At 35.9% G+C, this 23,819-nt stretch overlaps 1 protein-coding gene across 1 annotated transcript in view; it reads left to right on the top strand.

Moving 5' to 3' along the window:
* The first annotated feature begins 8,134 nt into the window (after nucleotides 1-8,134).
* The window catches only part of LOC108544997 (keratin-associated protein 20-3-like), a 28,259-nt gene continuing 12,574 nt past the window's right edge, over nucleotides 8,135-23,819 (top strand). The window contains exon 1 of the mRNA XM_017896409.1: nucleotides 8,135-8,221. Coding sequence (XP_017751898.1) covers nucleotides 8,135-8,221 — 87 coding nt within the window. The remainder of the gene's footprint in view (nucleotides 8,222-23,819) is intronic.

Genomic DNA, 23,819 nt, shown 5'->3' with positions numbered 1-23,819 from the left:
GGATGGAGCAACGCTTTTACTCACATCAGAAGAGACAAGGTGAGATCAGCTCCAACAGCATGTGCCCATCCCTCAGGGCTAGCGGGTCCCCAGGTTGCCACACAAGACAATGAGATTATGCACACCCTTCTGGAGCCATGGTAAAAGGACCCCTCCTCATCACCCATGGATCCCGGGATACTGAAAGCTAGAGCATGTCTTGCCTGAGAGCCATTGACTTACTATCTTAGGCACACACTGAGCTTGAAACAGGGAATATATCCCCACACAAGATTATAAACCTGGCACTAATTACATAGGTTTGTTTTTTTTTTTTTTTTTAGTTGGAGTCTCTCTCTGTTTCCCAGGCTGGAGTGCAGTGGTGCAATATCGGCTCAGACCCATTTTTACAGGGTTAAGTGGGAATCAAAAGACTGCATGCAAGTGACCAGCTTTCCCCACACACCAGATCACCAGGAAAACTGTAGACATTGGGAACTGTGTTAGGCCATTTTTGCATTGCTACAAAGAAATATCTAAGACTGCATAACTTGTAAGAAAAGGGGTTTCATCATCTCATGGTTCTGCAGGCTGTACAGGAAGCACAGTGGCATCTGTTTCTGGGGGGTGCCTCAGGAAGCTTCCAATCTTGGCAAAAGGTGAAGGGGGAGCAGGCACATCATGTGTCAAAAGCAGGAGCAAATGCAGAGCAGAGAGGTGCCAGATACTTTCAAATGACCAGCTCTCATGAGCACTCACTATCATACTATCACAAGGACAGCACCAAACCATAAGGAATCTGCCTCCGTGATCCAGACACCTCCTACCAGGCCCCACCTCCAGCAATGGGTATTATAATTCAATATGAGATTTGGGTGGGAACACATAGCCAAACCACATCATTCCATCCCTGGCCTCCCCCAAATCTCATATCCTTCTCACATTGCAAAATATAATTACGTCTTCCCAACAGACCCTCTAAGTCTTAACTACAAAGTCTCATCTGAGACAAGGCAAATCCCTTGCACTTACGAGCATGTAAAATTTTTAAAAAGTTATCTGCTTCTTGTATTTTTAGTAGAGACAGGGTTTCACCATGTTAGCCAGACTGGTCTTGAACTTCTGACCTCGTGATCTGCCTGCCTCGGCTTCCCAAAGTGCTGGCGTGAGCCACCGTGCCCGGCCAAGCTATGGATTCTACTAAGAAACTTCTAGAGAAACCCCAGGACTCCTTTCCCTGTGTTACCCAACTCCATATTCTGTGTCTTCTCTTTTTAGAATACTGATTATCTCATCTTAGGCTACTTTGGGAAGAGATAATAGTTTTAATTCTACATGCATCATCTAAATTGAACATAATAATCTGGAATAACTTACTTTATAAAAGAAATGTTTTCTCTTCATACTGTATTACAATTATTGCTCCACATACATTTTAGTTTAACATCCTTCATGTGAGAAAAATTTTTGTGTTAGTTTTCAATAAAATCTTCTGCATTTACAACATTGCTTTTTAAACACTACTTTGTTAGATCTGTTACATGCACATGTGTGTGTGAGAGAGTATTATTGTGACAAAAATATTGCTTACATGCTGAGAAACTAAAAATTCAAAGGCTTAAAATTAGTTATTTCTAAATGAAACTTGCTTTCAATGAACCTGCAATTACTGCAGCCTTGCCTATCTGATCATAAAATATCAGCCTATATGCTAAGTTTTTACCTAATGAATAGACCCCCACAACAGCACCCCTATTTCTAATCACTGTATTCTATGTACCTTGGTCTTTGGCTGCTTTCTTGTACACCACATTTGAATATTTAGGACTGTGACTGTATTTGGAATTTTCATTTCACATTATTCTAAATGATCCTCTTCTATTTCCTAGCATATATATTTAAGCCACATCCCATATCTAATCATCACACACAAAGTGGGTCTGAACATCATTTTTGTCTTTGAGAATCTCTGGAAAGTATCACCCTTTACCATATCAGCACATCAACCATACAAAATTAGATCACTGCTTTCTGGGAACAGTGGTTTTGAGTTTTATGTTTCCAATTTCTGTTTTGAAGATATACATACAAACTTACTTTTATATTGAATACAGCTTTCCCTCAGACTCTACTTAAAGAAAAAATATCAGAGTTATATTATTTCTACATCATTCCCTTTAGGATTCCTTTTGATTTAACATTATATGTTATTGTGACCTTTATTTGAAATTATAAGCTTTTGCCCAAATGATTGATAGAGGTACAGCAACTTTGAAATATCAATATATCTCATGTTGCAGACATTATTCTTTAAAAACAATATGTGTGTCCAAGCAACTCTTTCAAAGTTGCAAATTTATATGAATTTCTTAAACAAGGTTATGGTATTAAGGACATTTGTGATTTGCCCTAAAGTATTAGAAATCATGCGCCTTTTTCTCAGCTTATAAATTATTTTAATCTATCTTTCCTTCTGGGATAAAGCAATTTTCTCAAATGGCATTCTACACATATCCTAGGCTATCTTATAAGAGAGAAATTAAACAGTAGTCAGGGCACAATACCATTGACAGAATTCACACGGTTCAGTACTGAGGACAGCCCTCAGCCACAGTAAAGATTTCAGGCTTTTTTTTTTTTTTTTAAATAAATGAATGAAAATAAATTAATTAATTGAAAAGTTTATAAACTTGTGTTAAGGTTTTATATGATTTCCATACTTTTAAAGTTAAAAACACGTGCGAAAACATGACTATTAAGATGTTCACACATTTATCTCGTTCCAGAGCCCCAGTGCCCAAATTATTTCATTCTGTCCAAATGGTACTATTCAAATCTTTCCCAGGGTAAGCTCAGAGGGAAAGATAAATTCACTAGAAGTGGAAAGTGAGGAGGAGTTTGTACCCCATCGTCCTTCACCCTATATTACTAGGGCCATGAATACGTGGAAAACAAATACTCTATACCAAACCCTCTGATGTTTCTGATGAAAAAATTGGATTGTACACTTAAGATTGCCTAACAAAATAAAACAAATTACTTTTAATGTGTGGTTTTTCATCCAACTGCTCACATGTTTCTGTACAATTTGCCTTTAAAGAATTGCTTCAGTAGGTTTCATGAAAATGCAATTTTGTAAATAAAATGAAATCTCATCATTTCCATTTTCTGGTAATAGTTTCAGAAGATAAATTTGAAACCATGAAGAAAATATTTGGTGTTTTAAAAGTAGTCAGAAAAAGGAACATTAAAACTATTGGAATGATAGTTTTAATGGAAGGATAGTTTTAAAGGAAATTTTATTGGAAGGAAAAGTCCAGTGAATCTGATAATATCCAATTTTAAGTATTGGCTTTCTGTTGAGAGTCTCATGAAGCCACGTGATATCTTTTGCCTTTTAGTAGTAAATAATTAATCATGTAAAAATGAGGATAATCTCTCAAGGGAAAATAAAAGGTGGAAGGGGTTGATGTAGCAGGGAAGAGATGAAGAAGGTCAAGCTCAAAGAAGATTATCATGACTTGCTGAATATCAGCACAGACAATAAACTAATGTCAACTCTACTGCTTGTCATGAGTCTACTCGTCAGCTGGGAAGTTTTCTGTTCATGGACGACTCCACTCATATCTCTCCTGTTAGCCACAGGTTAAGTAGCCAGTGCTCTAAGATAGGAGAATCCCTCATATGTTTGAGGTTTTCCTGGCTGGAGGCTTAGGTGTCTGTTTCCTATCATGTGGTCTGTTATTCTCTAGGAGGTTTAGCAAGAGTTGTTCTCATGGAATCTGTGGAAGGATTCCAAAATAGTGAGGAGAAAAGCTTAAGATCTCCCGAGGTCTATTCTAGAAGCTGGCACTTCCAATGTATTTTATTGGCCAAAACAAATCTCAAGACCAGCAGGGATTTAAGCAGTGGAAACAGGCTGCAGTCCTTGTTAGGAGAAGCTGTTAAATCATATGGCAAGGTGCCTAGATACAAGGAAGAATGAAGAATTTACATTATTTTAGTAAGTAACCTACAACATGACAGAGTATCATTAATCTCTTTATATAATTTGTTAGATGGGCAGAGTAGATTAAGAGACATATGGTTCAGCAGCATGGTAAAATAATGTGCTCTGAGAAACCTCCTATGACTAAGAATAAGGAGAAAACAAAAAATAACAAATTTATTTTTATGTCTACTTTGATTAAAAAATCATTAGGTACAACAAACATATAACTAACACTGAATAAAAAAGCATTTGTTTATTTACACATTACTTATAAACATACCTACATTGAAAAATATGGTGTGTGTATATATATATACACAATATATATATTTTGTATATAGTATATGTTAAACAACAGTTTAACCAGAAAAACTAAATGAATTCGACATATTGCAAGCAGAAAATAATACTTCACAGTCATTGGAAGTGTAGGAGAAGCAAAGACGAGAGAAGACCCCTATTATATCGCGCATTCTTTGCTAGGCTTCAAATCAAGAAATTGCAGGAACCAGGGGAAAGCATAATTTTTTTTTTTTTTCCTTTTAAGATGGAGTCTCTTTCTGTCACCCAGGCTGGAGTTTAGTGGCATGATATTGGCTCACTGCAACCTCCGCTCCTGGGCTCAAGCGATTCTCCTCCCTCAGCCTCCCAAGTAGCTGAGATTACAGGCACACACCACCATGTCTGGCTAATTTTTTGTATTTTTAGTAGAGAAGGGGCTTCTCTGTGTTGGCTAGACTGCTCTCAAACTCCTGACTTCAGATGATCTGCCAGCCTTAGCCTCCCAAAGTATTGGAATTACAGGTGTGAGCCACTGCGCCCAGTCAGAAAGCATAATTTTCAGTAGGTGGACTTCTCTCTTTCCAAGGCTAGTGATTCATAAGGAAATGTTCAGAGGATGCTGCAAAACCTTACATCCATGAAAAGCCATGAATATCATTTGTATCCACCACAGCAATGATGTAGCTTTGGTTTCTCATATCTTTCAAATCTCTTAAAGCTACTCTCATTGACTGAGAGTAAACACAATTCTTGTTCTGAGTAATCAAGTTCCTGAGAGAGTATGGAAGGGTGCTAAGCTGCCTAAATATGATCCCACTAGGATTTATAAAATTTTTAATTTTTACAGATAGATAATAGTTGTACATATTTATGGGATACATGTGTTATTTTGATTCAAGCACACAATGTGTAATGATCACATCAGGGTAACTGAGATATCTCACCTTAAACATTTATAGTTTATGTTAGTAATATTTCAATTTCACTCTTCTCATTACTTTGAAGTATACAATAAGTTGCTGTTTCCTATGATTGCCCTATTGTGCTATCAAATACCATACATTATTCCTTCTATCTAACTGTATTTTTGTACCCATTAACCAACCCCTTGTTTATCCTCCCTGCTGTCTCCCATTCTCCTTCCAAGCCTATGGTAACTATCACTCTATTCTCTATCTCCATATACACCATTGTATTAATCACTTTCTCCATGAATATCCCTGCTTCCAACACCTGCGTTTGGATGGTGCTAGTAAGGAACATCTCAAATGTTAAATTTATTCATCTGAAATACACCACACATTATAGTTTTCTAAGACAGCCTAGAGTTTTCATGAGTGGGACACTGTTTTCTGTCTTCGTAAGGTACTTCTGACTCCCACAGGCAGGTGACTGCCGAGTAGGACTAGGACCCATCCCCTGGAACTTTTGGCTACTTTGCCTTGGATCAGGACCATGCGGGAAATACCTTTCTTCAGAACTGGTAGAACAACTGTGAGGCCAAAGGAGGGTCCTAGATTCCAGTCAAGGTAGGGTTAGAAAGTCCTTCCACACATATACCACCTCAAGTGGAGGACCCAAGGAGCAGATCTGAGAATACCAGCCAAAACAGGTCGTAGGCTAGTGCGACGAGATGAAGGGAGTTCAGAAGGAACTATGAGAGCCAAGCCTCTCTGGATCTTAAGAAGACACAATGAATGGGAGGTTGAGGCTGGAGAATTGCTTGAACCAGGGAGGCAGAGGATGCAGTGAGCCAAGATCACACCACTGCACTTCAGCCTGGGCGACAGAGCAAGACTCTGTCTCAAAAAAAACAAAAAACAAAACACACACACACACACACACATACACAATGAAAAGATGAAGACTCATAAGGAACAATTCTGAGTACAGAAAGCACACAAATTAATCATGGCAGGAGCAAGAAGCGAGAGGTTTCAGATCTTTTGGGAGGGAATTCAAACAGACAACAGTGAGTACTGGCAAAACAGTATCTGGGTTTTTTTTTTCCTGTAAGAGCGAGGGTTAATGCAAGGGTAATTTATCAAGCAAAAATTAGCTGGGTGTGGTGGCACACATCTGTAATCCCAGCCACTTGGGAGGCTGAGGCATGAGGACACTTGAACGTGGGAGGTGGAGGTTGCAGTGAGCCCACATCGCATCACTGCGGTGCATGCACTCCAGCCTGGGTGAGAGACAGACTCTGTCTAAAAAAAAAAAAAAAAAAGTCTATGAGTGCATAAGAATGCTTAAGCATATTATTTTCACAACTGCTAAATTATACACTCATTCTGGAAATTGATAAATGAAAAAAAATCAACTATTTTCCTCTCCTGAATAAACTTATTGATGAGAATGTTTTTCCTCTTTATAGGTTTCTATCTTCTATATGTAGAAGTAATGATAGAATTGTAAAATCAGCATTTTGAACTTCTGGCAATTAATGGGTCTAGATAACTGTTACTGAAAGTAAAAAACTGCAGCTAAAAAGTTTATGAGGGAGATTGTAAAATGAACCCAATTCATAATCCCAGCATTACTAAATGTGAAGCAATGGGCCACCCAGACACCATGTACATCCTAATATGATGTAATAAAATGTACATAGAGCAACTATAAAATATCACTCTTGTCAACAAATAGTAAAAATACCCAGAATCACATCAACCTTTGTCATCTACCTGCCGATGGTATGAGGGACAGAGGAAGATATGAAAAGGAAAAAACAAGAAAGAAATCGGCCACATCTAAAATGCAAGAATTCTATAGGACAATAATAAAGTTTCCTCAAAACAATAAAATGCATTAAAAAGGAATAAAAAAGAACCATCACATCTCTAAAAAGAGTTAAAGACATGCCTACATGTAATGAATGTGTGTCTTAATGTAAAAAAAAAAATGACTATGAAAATATGTTTGGGAAGCAATCAAGGAAAACTGATCACGAATTAACTATTAGAGGATGCCAAATAATTCTGTAATGTCATTGGTGTGATAATGGTATTGTGGCTGTCTCTGCATATTTTTTTAGACTTCTGTTGTGATAGAGATGTACACTGAAGTACCTATAAGAAAAATGTTGTCTTGCCTGGGATTTGTTTTAAAATATTCAGCAGAACTAACGGTAACTATGAAAAATGTACAGGGAGAGAAGGAACTGATGACAGAATAGTGATGGTTATTAAAATCCAGGGATGTGTTTATAAAGCTTCAAATTACAATTCTATATACTTCTACATCTGAATAAAATTTACTTATGAAAGTAAATAATGAACAAGAAAAAACTTAGCTGACTCTGCTAAATAAACTCTATTGTTAATGGAAGTTATTTTTCTTTGGAGAAGATTCCCACATAATATATGCACAAGTAATGAGAGAATTTTAAAAATCAACCTTTTACAACCCACTCAATGATTAAATTTGACACAAAGTTGTCAAACATTTTAAGCTAAACAAAGTGTGAGTAAGGGCTTTAAAATAAGAATAAGAAAAACACATTAAAGGCATATGATTTGATCAGGAGAAGGCTGACACAATAGCAAAGTCATCTTGTTTACAAAGGCCTCACATTGTTTAATAAAACAAATATTCAGGAAGTATACTAATACAAATTAATAGAAAATATGCAATCTACAGGTCCTGTGATGGGTCCCACCCACCACTGAGGGTATATATAAAAGGACTGACCTGGGCATATAGGGATATTCAAACTAAAGAAACTGATTCCTTGCTCCTCAACCAAATCCTCCACTCCGGAAACCATGTGCTACTACGTCAGCTACTATGGCGGTCTGGGCTATGGCTATGGAGGCCTGGGCTGTAGCTATGACTGTGGCTATGGTTATGGCCGTGGCTACAGAGGCCTGGGCTGTGGCTATGGCCATGGCTATGGTGGCTATGGATATGGCTGCAGCCGCCCATCTTGCTATGGAAGATACAGGTCCTGTGGCTTCTACTGAGAAATATCTGGCAACTCAACCTAGTGGTCTCTTCCACATGGACTTCCTAAATCTGCCTTTATAATTCTTCATATGAGTAATTCATTTTTCTATTGTAAAATGTCAACAGCATCCTTAAGTATCTGGAAGAAAAAATAGGTCAGATTCTGCAAGCCTCATCTAGAGTTATTGAAATCATTTGACATGTTTCACAGATTTTTTTAAACGCTTTGTTTTGCTATTGTACCATCATTAATGGTTGATTTTTGATCAACTTATGTGAGAATATATAAAATTTCTTTTAATAAACATCTCATTGAAAATATATTGATTTGTTGCATTTTAATTATGTTTACTGTGCATGTGAGTGTTTGCATCTTGGTGTGTTGGCAAATGGAATGGGAAAGAAGAAAATATGAGGAAAAGAAAGAACACCATCTTCGGAGCATCCCAAGATGACAACGATGTTTAGACTAGTCCAACATCATGCATATTTCTGTTTCTCTATAAAAATACCTTGTGTTTTATTCTCACTCTTTTTGGTTTTAGTGTCAGTGTTTGAATAGGTCTGAGTGAATTTACTATATTGTGTGCAATTTATCTTTTATTTGTGAACCTATTATCTTAGTATTTGTTGACTCAAATACCTTAGATGAAATGACTACTTTATTGGCAGATTCCAACCATGTGTTATACTTTCATTTGTTATGGGGATTTAGAGCCCTATTGTCCTGATGTAATTGTTTCAGAGGTATCTGTTCATCATTCCAACTTTGGATATATTCAATTAAAATAATTCAATTGAATATACCTCTTTTGGGATACTTCAATATTTTCAAGTGAAAATTTGCAACATTGCTACATCTTATAGCACATGATGCTATCAATGAGAAAACATCCTACTGGGACACGTTATCACAATAATAGAAGTAATATATTCCATTGTCTTAAAAGGGATTGGCACATAGTAGGCCCTCAATAAATATCACTTAAATGATGAAATGTCATTTGCTTAGATGATGGAACATAAAAAACTATGTTATTTTAATGAATTACATTAACTCAATTGGGAGCATAAGATAAATGGAAACTGTGTGCACATATACCGATATCCATGTCCAGAGTCTCATTGTCCAAATGATGACATTGTATATAAAGGCACTACCTTACCAAATCTGCTTGCAGGGGACATGGAGAATTCGGGCTTGGGCAGCTCTTTTCCATCAACCAACTCTTACAACTTTTCCATCAACAACTTCTATGTTATGTAGATAATGGTAACTTTTTTGGTGGAAAAAGATAATTTTTTTGGGCTAATACAATACCAATAAGATTGGGCTATACTAAAATACCCTTAAAAAGAATAAGTTGTAATTACTTGTTAACACAAGTGAAAAATACATTAATACATTACCTACAAGGATACTTAAGTTCAAATGTAAGTTAGCTGCTAGCATTTTATTTGAGTGATTAGTCTGAATTATAAGGTCAGCACCATTCATGGCTTGCGCAACCAACAACAGATGATTGAAAAGTCCCTGAACTGCGTGATTGGTGACATTCAGTCTGAAGAAACAGAGTCCCTTCTCTTTACTGAACTTTCCATTTCGGACACCATGAGCTGAAATGGCAACTCTCTGATGCCTTGTCCCTGGTTCGGGGCTGGTTCTAGCAGTATGATATTCTGGCCGTACAGACTCTGTCAGGGTTTCCCTTGAGCAACTCAACCTGCTGGACTCTTCCTTTTGTGCTTCCTGACTCCTCCTCCATACCCACATTGGAAATACTAATTTCATCTCTAACTACAAAAAAAAAAATGTAATTCAAATTCAGCATACTATATTTTGATGAACTGAAATCAATGGGATGTCTTATAATTTACAGAAAAGTTATACTCTTTATTTTGGATTGACATTATTCCTCTTCATATATATTCTTTTCTTTTTCTTTTTCTTTTTTCTTTTTTTTAGACAGAGTGTCTCTCTTGTCTTGTCACCCAGGCTGGAGTGCAGTGGCACGATCTAGGCTCACTGTAACCTCTGCCTCCTGGATTCAAACAATTCTCCTGCCTCATCCTCCTGAGTAGCTGAGATTACAGGCGCCTGCCACCACCACGCCTGGCTAATTTCTTTGTATTTTCAGTAGAAATGGGGTTTTACCATGTTGGTTTGGCTGGTCTTAAACTCCTGACCTCAGGTGATCTGCCGGCCTCAGCCTCCCAAAGTGCTGGGATTACAGGTATGAGCCACTGTGCCTGGCCTATATGTTCTTTTCATATATTTCATATGAGAAAATAAAGTTTATGTTAAAATGTATGCTAGATATGATTTGGCTCTTTGTCTCCACCCAGATCTCATCTTGAACTGTAATCCCATAATCCCCACGTATCAAGGGAGGGACCTGATGGGAGGTGATTGGATTATGGGAGCAGTTTTTTCCCCATGTTATTCTCATGTGAGTGAGTGAGTTCTCAGAAGATCTGATGGTTTTATAAGTGTTTGACAGTTCCTCCTTTACACTGTCTCAATCTCTCTTTCTTGTCACCTTGTTAAGAAGGAATTCCCTTCTCCTCTGCCTTCTGCCATGATTGTAAGTTTCCTGAGGCTTCCCCAGCCATGCGGAGCTATGAGTCAATTAAACTTCCTTTGTAAATTACACAGTCTCTGGTAGTATCTTCATAGCAGTATGAAAATAAATTTGCTATGCTCCTGTAAATTTTGTTTATTATACTTATATTAATTTCTCTCTATTATTTTTGCTTTTTCTGTTTGTGTGCATGTGTGTATGCATTTATCAGAGTGAAGCAGTGAGAGACAGAGAGAGAGAGGAATAGAGAGATTTTGATATCTCCTGCAGTTTTAATGGCTCTGAAAATTTAAGGATCTAAACATCAGTTCCTTTTACCTAAGGTCATGTGTAATCCAGTTTTTATGTGATTCAGCAGCCAGTGCTACATTTGGTCAGACTTCCAATTTACATCCATTTAAGAACATTTTTAATGATATTTTTGCCCAGCAAAATAGTCTTTTTCCTATCACTATATATAACAACCCCTGGGTTTGTCTATTTCTCAACACCCTAAGATTTGGCTGAATTACTTAGCACTGTGCCTCAAAAGAGAGGTAATTCACTCTTCACACCTCACGTCATCTGGTTGACCTGTAGAGTATAGCTAGAATTCCCTGTCAAGTGACTGCTGACTGCCTGATATTTGATGTTAAAATTCTCTGGAAAGGATCTGTTGCTCACCAGCTCACCAGGACAGTGTTGAATGCACTGAGTCACTGTCTCCCTCTTATTCCACTGTTCTTCACATCTGACAGCTCCTTTATTTTTATTTTGAAATCCCCAAACAGTAAATGTGTCCATTTATTACACTTGTTCTTAAGAATCCCCATACATTGGGAAATGGCAATGAGACAACAGAATCTTATGCAATAAGATATTACTTAGGCAAAAGATGCTTCAAAATTTTCTATTTGATTTTAATAAATTACAATGTTTTCCCAATAGTGGTTTAGCCATCATTGGATTTAAAAACTCAATACTATTAGTGAAATTCTGAGTGATCAACATAGGTGCTAAGCATCATTTGGCTACCTGAACATCTAGCTTAATTATTTGAAGAAATATGCAATACATATAACACTAGATATATATGTGACCTGATGAAGAAAAATGCTCATTTATTTCCAAATTTCAAAAGAAAAAGCATCTCATGCTATAGATGAGAAAGCAAGTGACAAGAGGAGACACAAGAACAATACTAGATGTCACATAACATATTGTCTTAAAATGATTGGCACATGGTTCGTAACAAATAAGTAACACCAGATGAGTGAAAGAGGCTGGCAAAGCTATGTGAATTTCTCTCTGAAGTCTCAAATGATCTTAATTGGAAGCATGGGGGAAAAGCAAGATTTTTCATCATACCTATGCACCCATCACTAGTTTCGATGTTCAGTGATAATTATGTCCAGTGTTCACTGCCTCAAAATGTTTAGTGTATAACTGGCAGTATTTGGGGGATCAGAGGAAACCTGAGTTCAGCAACTATAAAATCAGAGGAGAAGTTTCTTCCCTCTTATGAAAGCTCCCAATAGCTATATTTGGAGTGATGATACATAATTTATATTGATCTCTCTCTTCGACCGTCAAACTTATTGACCTGTACTCTGAAAATAGGTCTAATTTGTTGTATATGAATTACAATTTAGTGAATTTCATTAACTATTTTAAACCAAACAACAACAACACAAAAGTCTTTCCACGACCGTAGGATTTCCATTTCCACCAATACTTCAGGTAACAGCTAAAATCTGAGGAAACAAAAAAGGAATGTGTCACCTTTTGGTCCCTCTGATGCTACCCATATACTTTTAAGAGACATGTCACTGCTGTAGCCAGGGCATCTGTGAGCACAAACATGACCCCCGGAAAGAAGACACAAGAGTTGAGGATGGAGCACCCACTTAACCATGGTGTGTTTTACAGTTACATCTCGGGCACATTCATAAGGGATGACAAAAGGAAGCATGGAGTGTACACAGTTTCTGTCCGTAAAATGCTCATTTATTTTGAGAAAAGATTGAAGTAATACATATAAAAGGAAAAGGCACACACATAAGTGAAAAAAGCAAACAAAAACTTATTCCTATGGAGGAATGGAAATAAAACAGAACAAAACAAATGGGATACCGATTTTCATTATTTGCATCACACCATGTCATCAAATCACATGTACTCAACAGGCTACAGAGTGATTCAGAACCTTGAAAATAGAATAAAAATTTCATTTTAAAGGTCCATAAATTGATCATGGAATTCTGATGTAGGAACCAAATTATCTCAGTTATGAGGGCCTTGTTGTGCCAATAATTAAGGGAATCATGATGTCGTCTGAAGTGAATGAATAAGATCCGTGACACTGCACCGCATGTGATTTTCTCCACCCACCGAGGGCGTAGAAAAAGCAACTTGGCAGATGGGGACATCCACACAAAAGACACCTACTTCCTGATCCTCAACTGAACACTCCATTCCTAATATAATGTGCTACTGTGACAACTGCTACTGTGGCCTGGGCTATCGCTACAGTGGCCTGGGCTGTGGTTATGGCCGTGGCTACTGTTGTGGTTATGGTGGCCATGGTTACAGCTGCTGCCCCTCACTGTGCTGTAGAAGATGCTGGTCCTATAGCTTCTACTAAGGAATCCGGGGCTGCTTAGCTTATTGGCATAACCGTCTCTTTTACTGGCACTATCTCCAAGTGTCTTCACATGATAAATTTTTAAATGTTTTCAAAAATACCAACTATACATTAAACTGTCTGAGAAAAATAAATGAAATTCAACATGGCCAATTTTATTCAGCATTACCAATTGGATTGTGTGATAGTTTATAGAAAAGTTTTTCTTTTGTTATTGTATTATCTTTATAACACCATGTAAAATTTGATTAAATTTGCTACAGTTCTACTAAATTATCACCATTAGTTTGGCACACAGGTTTGTATTTGTGTGCAATTAGTCACGTGTGTGTGGCTGTTTGCAGGAGGGGGAGGGAGAGAGAGAGAGAGAAGCAGCTCTTTTCTAACACTGCTCATGTAACATATGAATATATATACACATGTCCTGTAATCTCTTGTATCATTTCTGTTGGCTTATGCTGTCAGTCTAAAAAATGGCTACTTTCTCCAACAATAGTTGTATTTCACATCAGAGAATTTAAAATTCTACATAATTGTACGGCTTGTGTCTTTTGCAACACCAGTGATTGGAATATATCAACTAGGGCTCTACCTCAGTGAAATGTTTCTCAATTTATATATTTATATATATGAACACATTTAATGATGAAAAAATGTGATAACATTTTAAGGATGGATTACAAATGTCAATGTAGAATCTTATAATATCAAAGCATGCTTTTAATATATGTGTGTGTAGAGACAAACATTCTAAATATTCATATTTTCATATATATGTGTATAAGAATATATATATAAAGAATGACGAGGCATTATGTTGAACATGTCAGCACTAATAATGACATTCTGGCTTATCAACATGGCAGCCAAATAGTGCTTTAAATTATACCAAATTTTGCCGGGAGCGGTGGCTTATGCCTGTAATCCCAGCACTTTGGGAGGCCAAGGTGAGTGGATCATGAGGTCAGGAGATCGAGACCATCCTGGATAACACAGTGAAACCCCATCTCTACTAAAAACACAAAAAAATTAGTGGGGCGTGGTGGCGGGCGCCTGTAGTCCCAGCTACTTAGGAGGCTGAGGCAGGAGAATGGCGTGAACCCGGGAGGCGGAGCTTGCAGTGAACCGAGATCGCACCATTGCACTCCAGCCTGGGCGACAGAGCGAGACTCCGTCTCAAAAAACAACGTACTGAGAGAATACTGAGCTTAACAGTGAGCCAAGTTTCTCCTTGAGATATTTTCCAGATTTTGAAGTTGCAAGGTTCAGTTTCCTAAGAGAATAAGAAACATTTGAAAAGAAGACACAAGTCCATATCAAAGTGATAAGGAGGAAATAGTCACGAGTTCAGGACCTGTCAAGAAGAAGTACCCTTAACTAAAAGACACAAAGGAATATCCTCTACAGGCGGAGGCAGGATTGCTTGAGGTCAGGAGTTCAAGACCAGCCTTGGCAACATAGTGAGACCCCATCTCTATAAGAAATTTAGAAAATTAGCCAGGCATGGTGGCATGTGGCTGTAGTCCTGGCTATTCAGGAGGTGAGGCAGAAGGATCTCTTGAACTCAGGAGCCTGTGTGACAGACAGAGTGAGACCCTGTCTTTAAATAAATAAATAACAAAATAGAAAAAAATCGCCAAGTAATCAAATTTAAATTCTAGTTAGTAATGTGATTAAAAACTCAATAGATTTAGTTACAGAAAATCTAAATTATTAAGCTTTAACTTAGGTTGATAAAAACTGCGTGACTGAAGCAAAGATAAAAAACAGAATGTAAAATATTGAAGACAGTTTAAAGATGTCAGGCCTCATGAATAGTAAACATACATGTAATTGGAGTTCAGCAGGAAAGTGTGACAGAAGCCATTTTTGGAAAAGAAAATAAAACATACTTTTTCAAAACTGTTTAAAGACATCACCCTATGTATTATAAAAGCTCTGCACTTCCAAGAATGAAAATAATTCAAGTCACATCTAGGAGTAACTCAATAGCTAAAAATTAAATGCAAAACCAAAATACTTACTTAGCCAGAGAAAGCAAACACATTGCCTACAAAGAGTAACAAAAAGGCCGACAGCAGACTCCTTAAAAGAAACAAAGGAAGTTTAAGAAAAATGTAATGACATTTTAAGGATGTATTACAAATAAGCACCAATCTAGAATTTCATGCAATCAAAAGCATACAGATAATAAAACAAAATAAATAATATATTAATAAATATACAAATAACATTTTAAAATAAATTAAAATGAAAATCTTCAGATAAAACCATAGTGAGAAAATCTATTTTACAAGTATAAATTATAAGAAACAAAGGAGTTGTTTAGGAAGAAGAAAAGTTACACAGAAAAAATGTAGACATTCACAAAAGAGTAAAATTAGTTGAAAATATAAATTAATATCAATTGTGTACAAATAATAATCATAATTTATTTTAAGGTTTATATATGGAAAATGAGATACAACAACAAGTATAGCATGAAAGACCGGAGTACAGAAATAGCCAGCTCTAAGGTTCTAGGCCTATTTAAGAAAATGAAAGTAATACATATGGCCATATTGCAACAGACTGTAACAAGTCACTGATGCTGAAAGAGACAGAAAACACAAAAGTATAGTGAATAGTGGAACAAGAGGTAAATAATTGAATTTTAGAAAACTGTTTAGTCATATCTTCTATAATCCAGCACTTCTGGTTCTGTCTGTATCTAACCAATATGTCTGGTTTGATAGATCAACCAGGGGAAGGCAAACTTGCTCTGAAAAGAGCTAGACAACAAATAGTTTAGATTTTTTGCAGGCCATGTGGTCTGTGTCTTAACTACTCAACTCTGCCATTGTAGTGGGAAAGTAGTTACAGATGATACATAAATGAATGCATGTGGATGTTTTCCAATATGAAATACAAATTAATCTGAAATATGAAGCCAAACTTTCTCTAGTTTAAGATCCCCACCTTCTACTGGTGATGCATAAAAACCTATTTGCAGATGGCAACTGTTGAACTCAGGAAATGGATTCTTAGTTTCTCAACCAAACCTTAACTCTTGCCACAATCCCCTATATGGAAAATACTACGGTGGCTGGTGCTGTGGCTGTGGCTCTGACCACGGCTGTGGGTATTACCACAAATAGGGATCCAACACGTTTCAATTTAATTATCCAAAAGCTCATAGAATGTCTCACAATTGATAGTAAGTGTATTTCTTCATATCACATTATCATTACATTTCTTAATTATTTTACTATGTCTTTATTTTTTAACAAATTGTTTCATTGCACAGAATGCTGTTTTGCATTTATCCTCATTTATTTTCATTATATGTGTGTATATCATGTATTTAATTGAAAGTATGAAGGAGAAAGAAGAAAAGAGAAAGATCAATTATTACACAGCTTTTCTCCTGCAGAAATGATGTGTGCATAAAAGTGGACCATATGCCCTTTCTTTCTGCACTCATATAAATCTGTGCACTTAGGTGGCCTGCAGCCATTAATAACATCCACATCCTAGCCGGTGGAAGTCTAAGACTCATTTTTTGTGTTATTTTTTCCCCATTGCAATTAACAACTTGATTCCCATAGACATATTCTGTGAGCCTATCTTTTGGCTGTCTCTGACCTGTACCACATGGGCTGCATCTCTGGGCTGATGTCACTGGTCTCTAAATATACTTTTTCATTTCTCTTCTCTGGGTCATCAACAGAAGTAGCTAGATCACATCTCATTTGGCTTCTCTCTGTCCAGATGCAATGTACTAACCAGGAGCCACTTTTATCATAAGCAATGGTTCTTATAATGTCCTTGATACATATCAGTTTATCAGGTTACCAGGAGAACAAAACTAGACATTTTAACATAAGGTCGAATTCTGATGTAGAAGAGTAAAGAGTTTTGTTATCTTATACTAGTATTAGTTATCTTATACAACTCAATAATAAAACAAAGAGTTGAACCATTACTTCACCAAGAGACAATACCTTCAAATGACCTCTGATATATAAAAAGGTGTTCAACTACATTGGACATCAGAAAAATGCAAACTGAAATTACTACACATCTACCACCATGGCTAAAGGGAAAAAAAATGGGTAGCATAACTTTTGTTGTTGAGATTGAAGAGCATTAATTAGTAAAACCAATTCGGGAAACTGTTTTGTAGAGTATCTGCAAAACCTGAAAATTTTATACTCTGTAAATCTGCAATATTCTAGTTACACCTCCATAAAATTGTATCTGTGGCAGAATAAATTGCTCTTCCTCAAATATTCACTCTTTCCTCCCTGACTTCCATGAAAGGCTATTTCCTTTCTCAATTATCATTGGCTTAGCTGTGGAACTTGCATGACCTCATAAGTGATGGAGTGTACATGGACAAAATGTATTTCCCTATCCCCTGACTTGCTTCCCACAGGGAGACTAATCGGCATATCTCCCACTACTGGCTGGACCACTTGCACTTCTGTTTTCCATATTGAAAGAAAATGAATTGAGCAGATACTGATCCAAGTCAGAGGAGGGTAATATAGATCAAACCCACCACTTTTGCCAAACTCAGCCTTGTTCACCCAAATTACAGACAGCCCATAAACATGTGAGAGTGAAGAAAATGTTTACTGTTACATAAACTTTGATAAAGTCACTTATTAATTTAAACAGCTTATTTATAGATTATTTTACATTTTTATCTTCAAATAATAATAATTTTATTTCTTCATGTGCACAAATGATACCTTATACTTCTTTTTCTTGCCTGGTTGACTAGACTCTCTCTTCAGAACAATACTGGTGAGAGACTGTTTTATTGGTTATTTTCATTTTATTTGTCATCTCAAGAAGAACAATTCAAAATATTTCATCATTATGAATATTTGCTGCCAGTAGTTTATAAGTATACTTTACTGGAACAAGAATTTAATATATTTATAGCTTACTAAGAGTTGTTAAATTGTTCTTAGGGTTTTAATAAACACTTTTTTTTTATTGAGACAGAGTCTCGCTCTGTTGCCCAGGCTGGAGTGCAGTGGCGCAGTCTTGGCTCACTGCAAGCTCTGCCTCCCGGGTTCATGCCATCCTCCACGTGTAGCTTGGACTACAGGTGCCCGCCACCGCACCCGGCTATTTTTTTGTATTTTTAGTAGAGACGGGGTTTCACCATGTTAGCCAGGATGGTCTCGATCTCCTGACCTCGTGATCCGCCCGCCTCGGCCTCCCAAAGTGCTGGGATTACAGGCGTGAGCCACCACGCCTGGCCAATAAACACTTTTTCTCCATCTGTTGATACAGACTTTTACACATTCTTTTCTATCCTGTCATTTTGTTCAATAATACTGACTTTTTTTGCACTTTCCTATTTGTTTTAAAATAAAATAAAACTTATAGAAAAGTTGAAAAAAATTCAAAAAGATATTTTATTCCCCAATTTGATTAATTTGCAGCCATGATGCCCCATCACCCTGGAACACTTTTAAGTGTGTATCTCCTACAAAGGTGGACATCCTTCTCTATAACCACAAGACAACCATCACAACAGGAACAGAAATAGGTTACTACCACCAACTCATCAGACCACATTCTAGTTTCTCAGACTGTCTTAATAATATTATTCACACTAAAAGTACATACTTTAGGATCACAGGCTACATTTAGTTAATTGTGTCTCATTCGTCTTCTTTAATCTAGAATAGTTCCTCAGTCTTTCTTTGATTTTCACCACCCTGATACCTTTGAGGATCACAGATCAGCTATTTTTAAGAGTATTTCTTGATTTGGGTTTGTCTTCTGCTTACTAATAACTAGCTTTAGGTTTTATATTTGGGGCAGGAATATCACAGCAATGATGGCTGTGTTCTGCCCATTACATATCATCAAATAGTATATGATTTTGATTTGTTTGATTTCTAAAAAATGTTAACTTTAGTTATTTGATTATAGTGCTGGCTTCTACCTTTATTCACTGTAAAGACACTCTGCTGCTTTATGATTAATAAATATTTTCCAAGGAATTATTTTGAAACTATATAAATATCTTACTTCTCATCAAGCTTTCACCAACAAGTTTTAACATCTATTAATGTTTCTTGACTGAACTGATTATTATTATGATGGTTGCCAAATGGTGATTTGTATAAATCTATTGTCCCCTCTACTTTCAGTAACTGGCTGTTCACTATAAGAAAAGGCTTCTTTCTCTTCCCGTGTGGTTATCCTAAATGCGTCTATGTCTGTAAATACTCATGGATTTATATTCATTAAATGAGTCATAAGATAATTCAATAAAATACTGTAAGTGTTTTATTTAATGCTCAAATGATGGAAGATTTGGCCAGTAGGAAATTTTTCATGCTTGCTCCTGTGTCATTTTTGACACATCCTGTATGTTCTCATAATTGCTTAGAACTTCTTTTGGAACAACGATATAGTCCAATATTATCATTTAGCTTTTCTGCTCACATAACTAGTATCAATCAACAATTCAAAGAGATTTAGTTACTTTTAATGAAGAGGAGTGTTTAAATATTAAGATCTGGGCTGTAGATGCATTGCTTTGGGGGGCTGCTATTCCTAGGATTTCTTAGTAGCTAAGCTAAGCAGCATATGCATGTATAATGCATATATATTCTTACAGACAGACATTCATAATTATATTTATTCCATGTCTATCTAAATACTCTTATTAAATGGTAAGTCAGTGCCATAGAGTTAGCACACCTGCCTACCTCCAGAACAGATGCCTCTTCAAGTCCATGGACCCATTATACACCCTATTAAGCCACAGCCATTATGCCCACCTACAGATAAAGGCTTTTTGTACAGAAGCTAACCCATACATTTTGAAACAAGTGACTTCTTCTTCAAATGTGTACTCGCCAATGCAAGAAACAGAACACAAATCAAGGAGACATGACATCATAAAAGGAAGACAAAAATGTCCAGTAACTGACTCCAAAGACACAGAGATCTACAAATTGCCTAATAAAACAAAATAATTGTTTTAAAGAAGCTTGGCAAGCTCTAAGAGAACACAAATAGACAACTCAAATAAATCAGGAAAACAATACATGAATAAACTGAGAAGTTCAACACATCAATATAAATAAAAAAAGAACCAAACAGAACTTCTAGAGCTGGAGAATATGATGAATTAAGTAAAAAACACAATAGAGAATTTCAGCAACAGACAGAACAAGTAGAATAAAGCATCAAGAAACTCAAAGACAAGTCATTCAATTATCCCAACAGAAGATAAATAAAGAACAAAAAAAGAGTAGAATGAGCCTATGGAGTTTATAGAAAACAATAAAATGAACCAATAGGCACAATATGGGAGTTTTAAAAAGGAAATGATAGACAGAAAAGAGCAGAAAGCTTATTTAGAGAAATAATGCCTGAAAAATTCCCAAATCTGGAGAAGTAAACTGACTTCCAGATTCAGGAAAAACAAAAAACCACAAGTAGTTTGAACTCCACGAGGTCTACACTAAGATGCAGTATAATTAAATTGTTAGAAGTTACAAACAGATTTTAGAAAACAACAAGAAAAAAGTGACGTCTCATGTAAGTGAACCTCTATGAGACTATAAACAAATTTCTCAGCAGAAACCTTGCAAGCCAGGAGATAGTGAGATGATATATTTAAAGTACTGAAAGAGAAAAGCCTGCTCAGCAAGATTACTAACTTGACAAAACTATTATTTAAAGATGAAGGAATATTATAGTTTTCCAGAGTAAACAAAAATTGAGGAAGTTCATCACCTCTAGACCTGCCTTACAAGAAATGTTTAAAGAATTTCAAATTCTTCAAACTGAAATGAAAACATATAAAACAGCCACATGAAAGTATATGAAATCATAAATCTCACTAGTAAAGGTAAATGTATGCACAATTACAGAATGATGTAACACTGTAATGTTGACGTGTATGTTACTTTTTTGACCATTTTCTTCTAAAGGTTGGAAGACAAAAATATTAAAAATAACTATACACACAACTGTTTGTTAATAGGAACACAATATAAAAAGAAGTAAATTCTGACAAGAACACAAAGAGTGTGGAGGAGATAGCGAAAGTGTAGGAATTTTACATGTGATTGAAGTTGTTATCTACTTAAAATAGATGGATATGGACAGGCGCAGTGGCTCACAAATGTAATCCCAGTACTTTGGGGACCGAGGCAGGTGGATCACAAGATCAGGAGATCGAAATCATCCTGGCCAACGTGGTGAAATCCCATCTCTACTAAAACTACAAAAATTAGCTGTTCGTGGTGGCACATGCCTGTAATCTCAACTACTGGGGAGGCTGAGGCAGGAGAATCACTTGAATCAGGGAGTCGAAGTTTGCAGTGAGTCGAGATTGTGCCACTGCACTCCAGCCTGGGAGACAGAGCGAGATTCTCCCTCAAAAAAAAAAAAAATGTATATAACTACAACCTACTTTATGCAAATTTCAAGGTAACTACAAAGATAAAAGCTTGTAATACACAGGTAAAACATAAAAAGAAAAGGATCCAAACAGATCACTAAAGAAAATCATTGAATAATAAAGGAAAACGTCAAGAGAAGATAACTAGCATAATACAACTGCAAAGAGAAAGAAAAGAATGAATAAAATGTTGAGTAAGCTTTCACCTATCAATAATTACATTAAATGTAAATGGTTGAATTCTTCAATCAAAAGGCATAAAATGACTGTACGAATAAACAAACAAAAATACACCAAGAGCCAGCAATATGCTGTCAACAATTGATTCACTTCGTGTTTAAGGACACACATAAGCTATAAGAAAAGGAAAGAAAAAAGATACTCCATGCAAATATAACCAAAAGAAAGCAGGAGTGACTCTACTTATACAGAATAGACTAAGTCAGAACTATCTCTATGGCAAAAGAAGGTCATTATATAATAATAAAAGGGTCAACTCAACAGGAAGATATTACGATTATAAATACATATGTACCCAACATAAGAGCACCTAAATATATAAGGTAAATAATAGATCTAAAGAGTGAATTGATAGCAATACAATAACTATAGGAGATTCCAATATCCCACTTCCAATAATATACGTAACCCAGACAGAGTATCAAAAAAGAAATAGTTCCCTTGAACAACACTATAAACCAAGTAGCCCTAACAGACATGGGTAGAACTTTTTACCTAACAGCAGAAGGCGGCAAATTTTTCTCAAGTGCACATAGAATGTTCTCTAGGATATTTACATTTTAGGTCATATACAAAGCCTTAACAAATTGAAGAAGATCAAATTGATTTCAAGTACTTTGGTTTGAAACTGATATCAGCAAATGGAAAAAGTCACAGATATATACAAACTAAACAACACACCCTTGAACAACCACTGGGTCAAAGAGAAAGTCAAAAGGAAATTTTAAAAGTATCTAGAAACAAATGAAAATAAAAACACGGCATACCCAAATTTATGCAATGCAACAAAAGGAATACTAAGAGAGAGGATTACAGCAATAAGTGCCTGTATTAAAAAAGAAGAAAGATCTCAGATAAACAATCTAAATTTACACCTAAAAGCCTATGAATAAAAAGACTAAGCTCAAAGCTAGCAGAAAAAAATAATAATGATTAGAGAAGAAACATATCATATAGAGAAGAGCAAAAAAGTTGGAAAAAAAACTGAGTTGGTGTTTTAAAAAGACAAACAAAAGTGACCAAATCTTTAACTAGACTAATTAAGAAAAAAGAGAGAAGATTCAAATAAAGAATATTATAAATAAAAGAGGAGACATTGCAATGGATGCCTCAAAAAGGCATAACGGATTATTATGAACACTTAGAACACAAGAAACTGAAAAATCTGGAAGAAATGAATAAATTTCTAGAAACATGCAACCTACTAACACTGAATCTAGAAAAAATAAAATGCCTGAACAGAACAATACCGAATAAAAAAATTGAAGCAGTACTTAAAACAATCCCAACAAAGAAAGGCTCAGGATCAGATGGAGAAAAATCTCTAAAATATTCAAAGAAGAATTAATACAAATACTTCTTAAGTTCTTCCAAAAATAGACAAAGCACCTCTTCCAATCTTATTTTATGAGATTATAACTACCATAATACCAAACCAGAAAAACACAACATAAGAAAATAAAACTATAGGTCAGTATAATCCAGGAACACAGTTGCCAAATTCCTGAATAAAATACTATCAAACCATATTCAACAGCACACTAAAAAGATCAATTGGAATTTATCCCTGGGATGCAAGGATTATTTGATTATTCAATATAAGCAAATCAATCACTGTGATATGCATTATCAATAGAATGAAATATAACCATCACATGATCATCTTAATAGATGCTAAAAAGCCATTTGATAATATTCAAGAGCCATTTATGATAAAGAACCAACAAAAAAGGTATAGAAGAAGCTTAACAC

The sequence above is a fragment of the Rhinopithecus bieti genome, unplaced genomic scaffold (assembly GCF_001698545.2).
Source record: "Rhinopithecus bieti isolate Rb0 unplaced genomic scaffold, ASM169854v2 scaffold_28524, whole genome shotgun sequence".
Taxonomy (NCBI): domain Eukaryota; kingdom Metazoa; phylum Chordata; class Mammalia; order Primates; family Cercopithecidae; genus Rhinopithecus; species Rhinopithecus bieti.
Note: the sequence above shows the minus strand (reverse complement) of the source record. Positions and strands in the feature narration are given on the sequence as shown.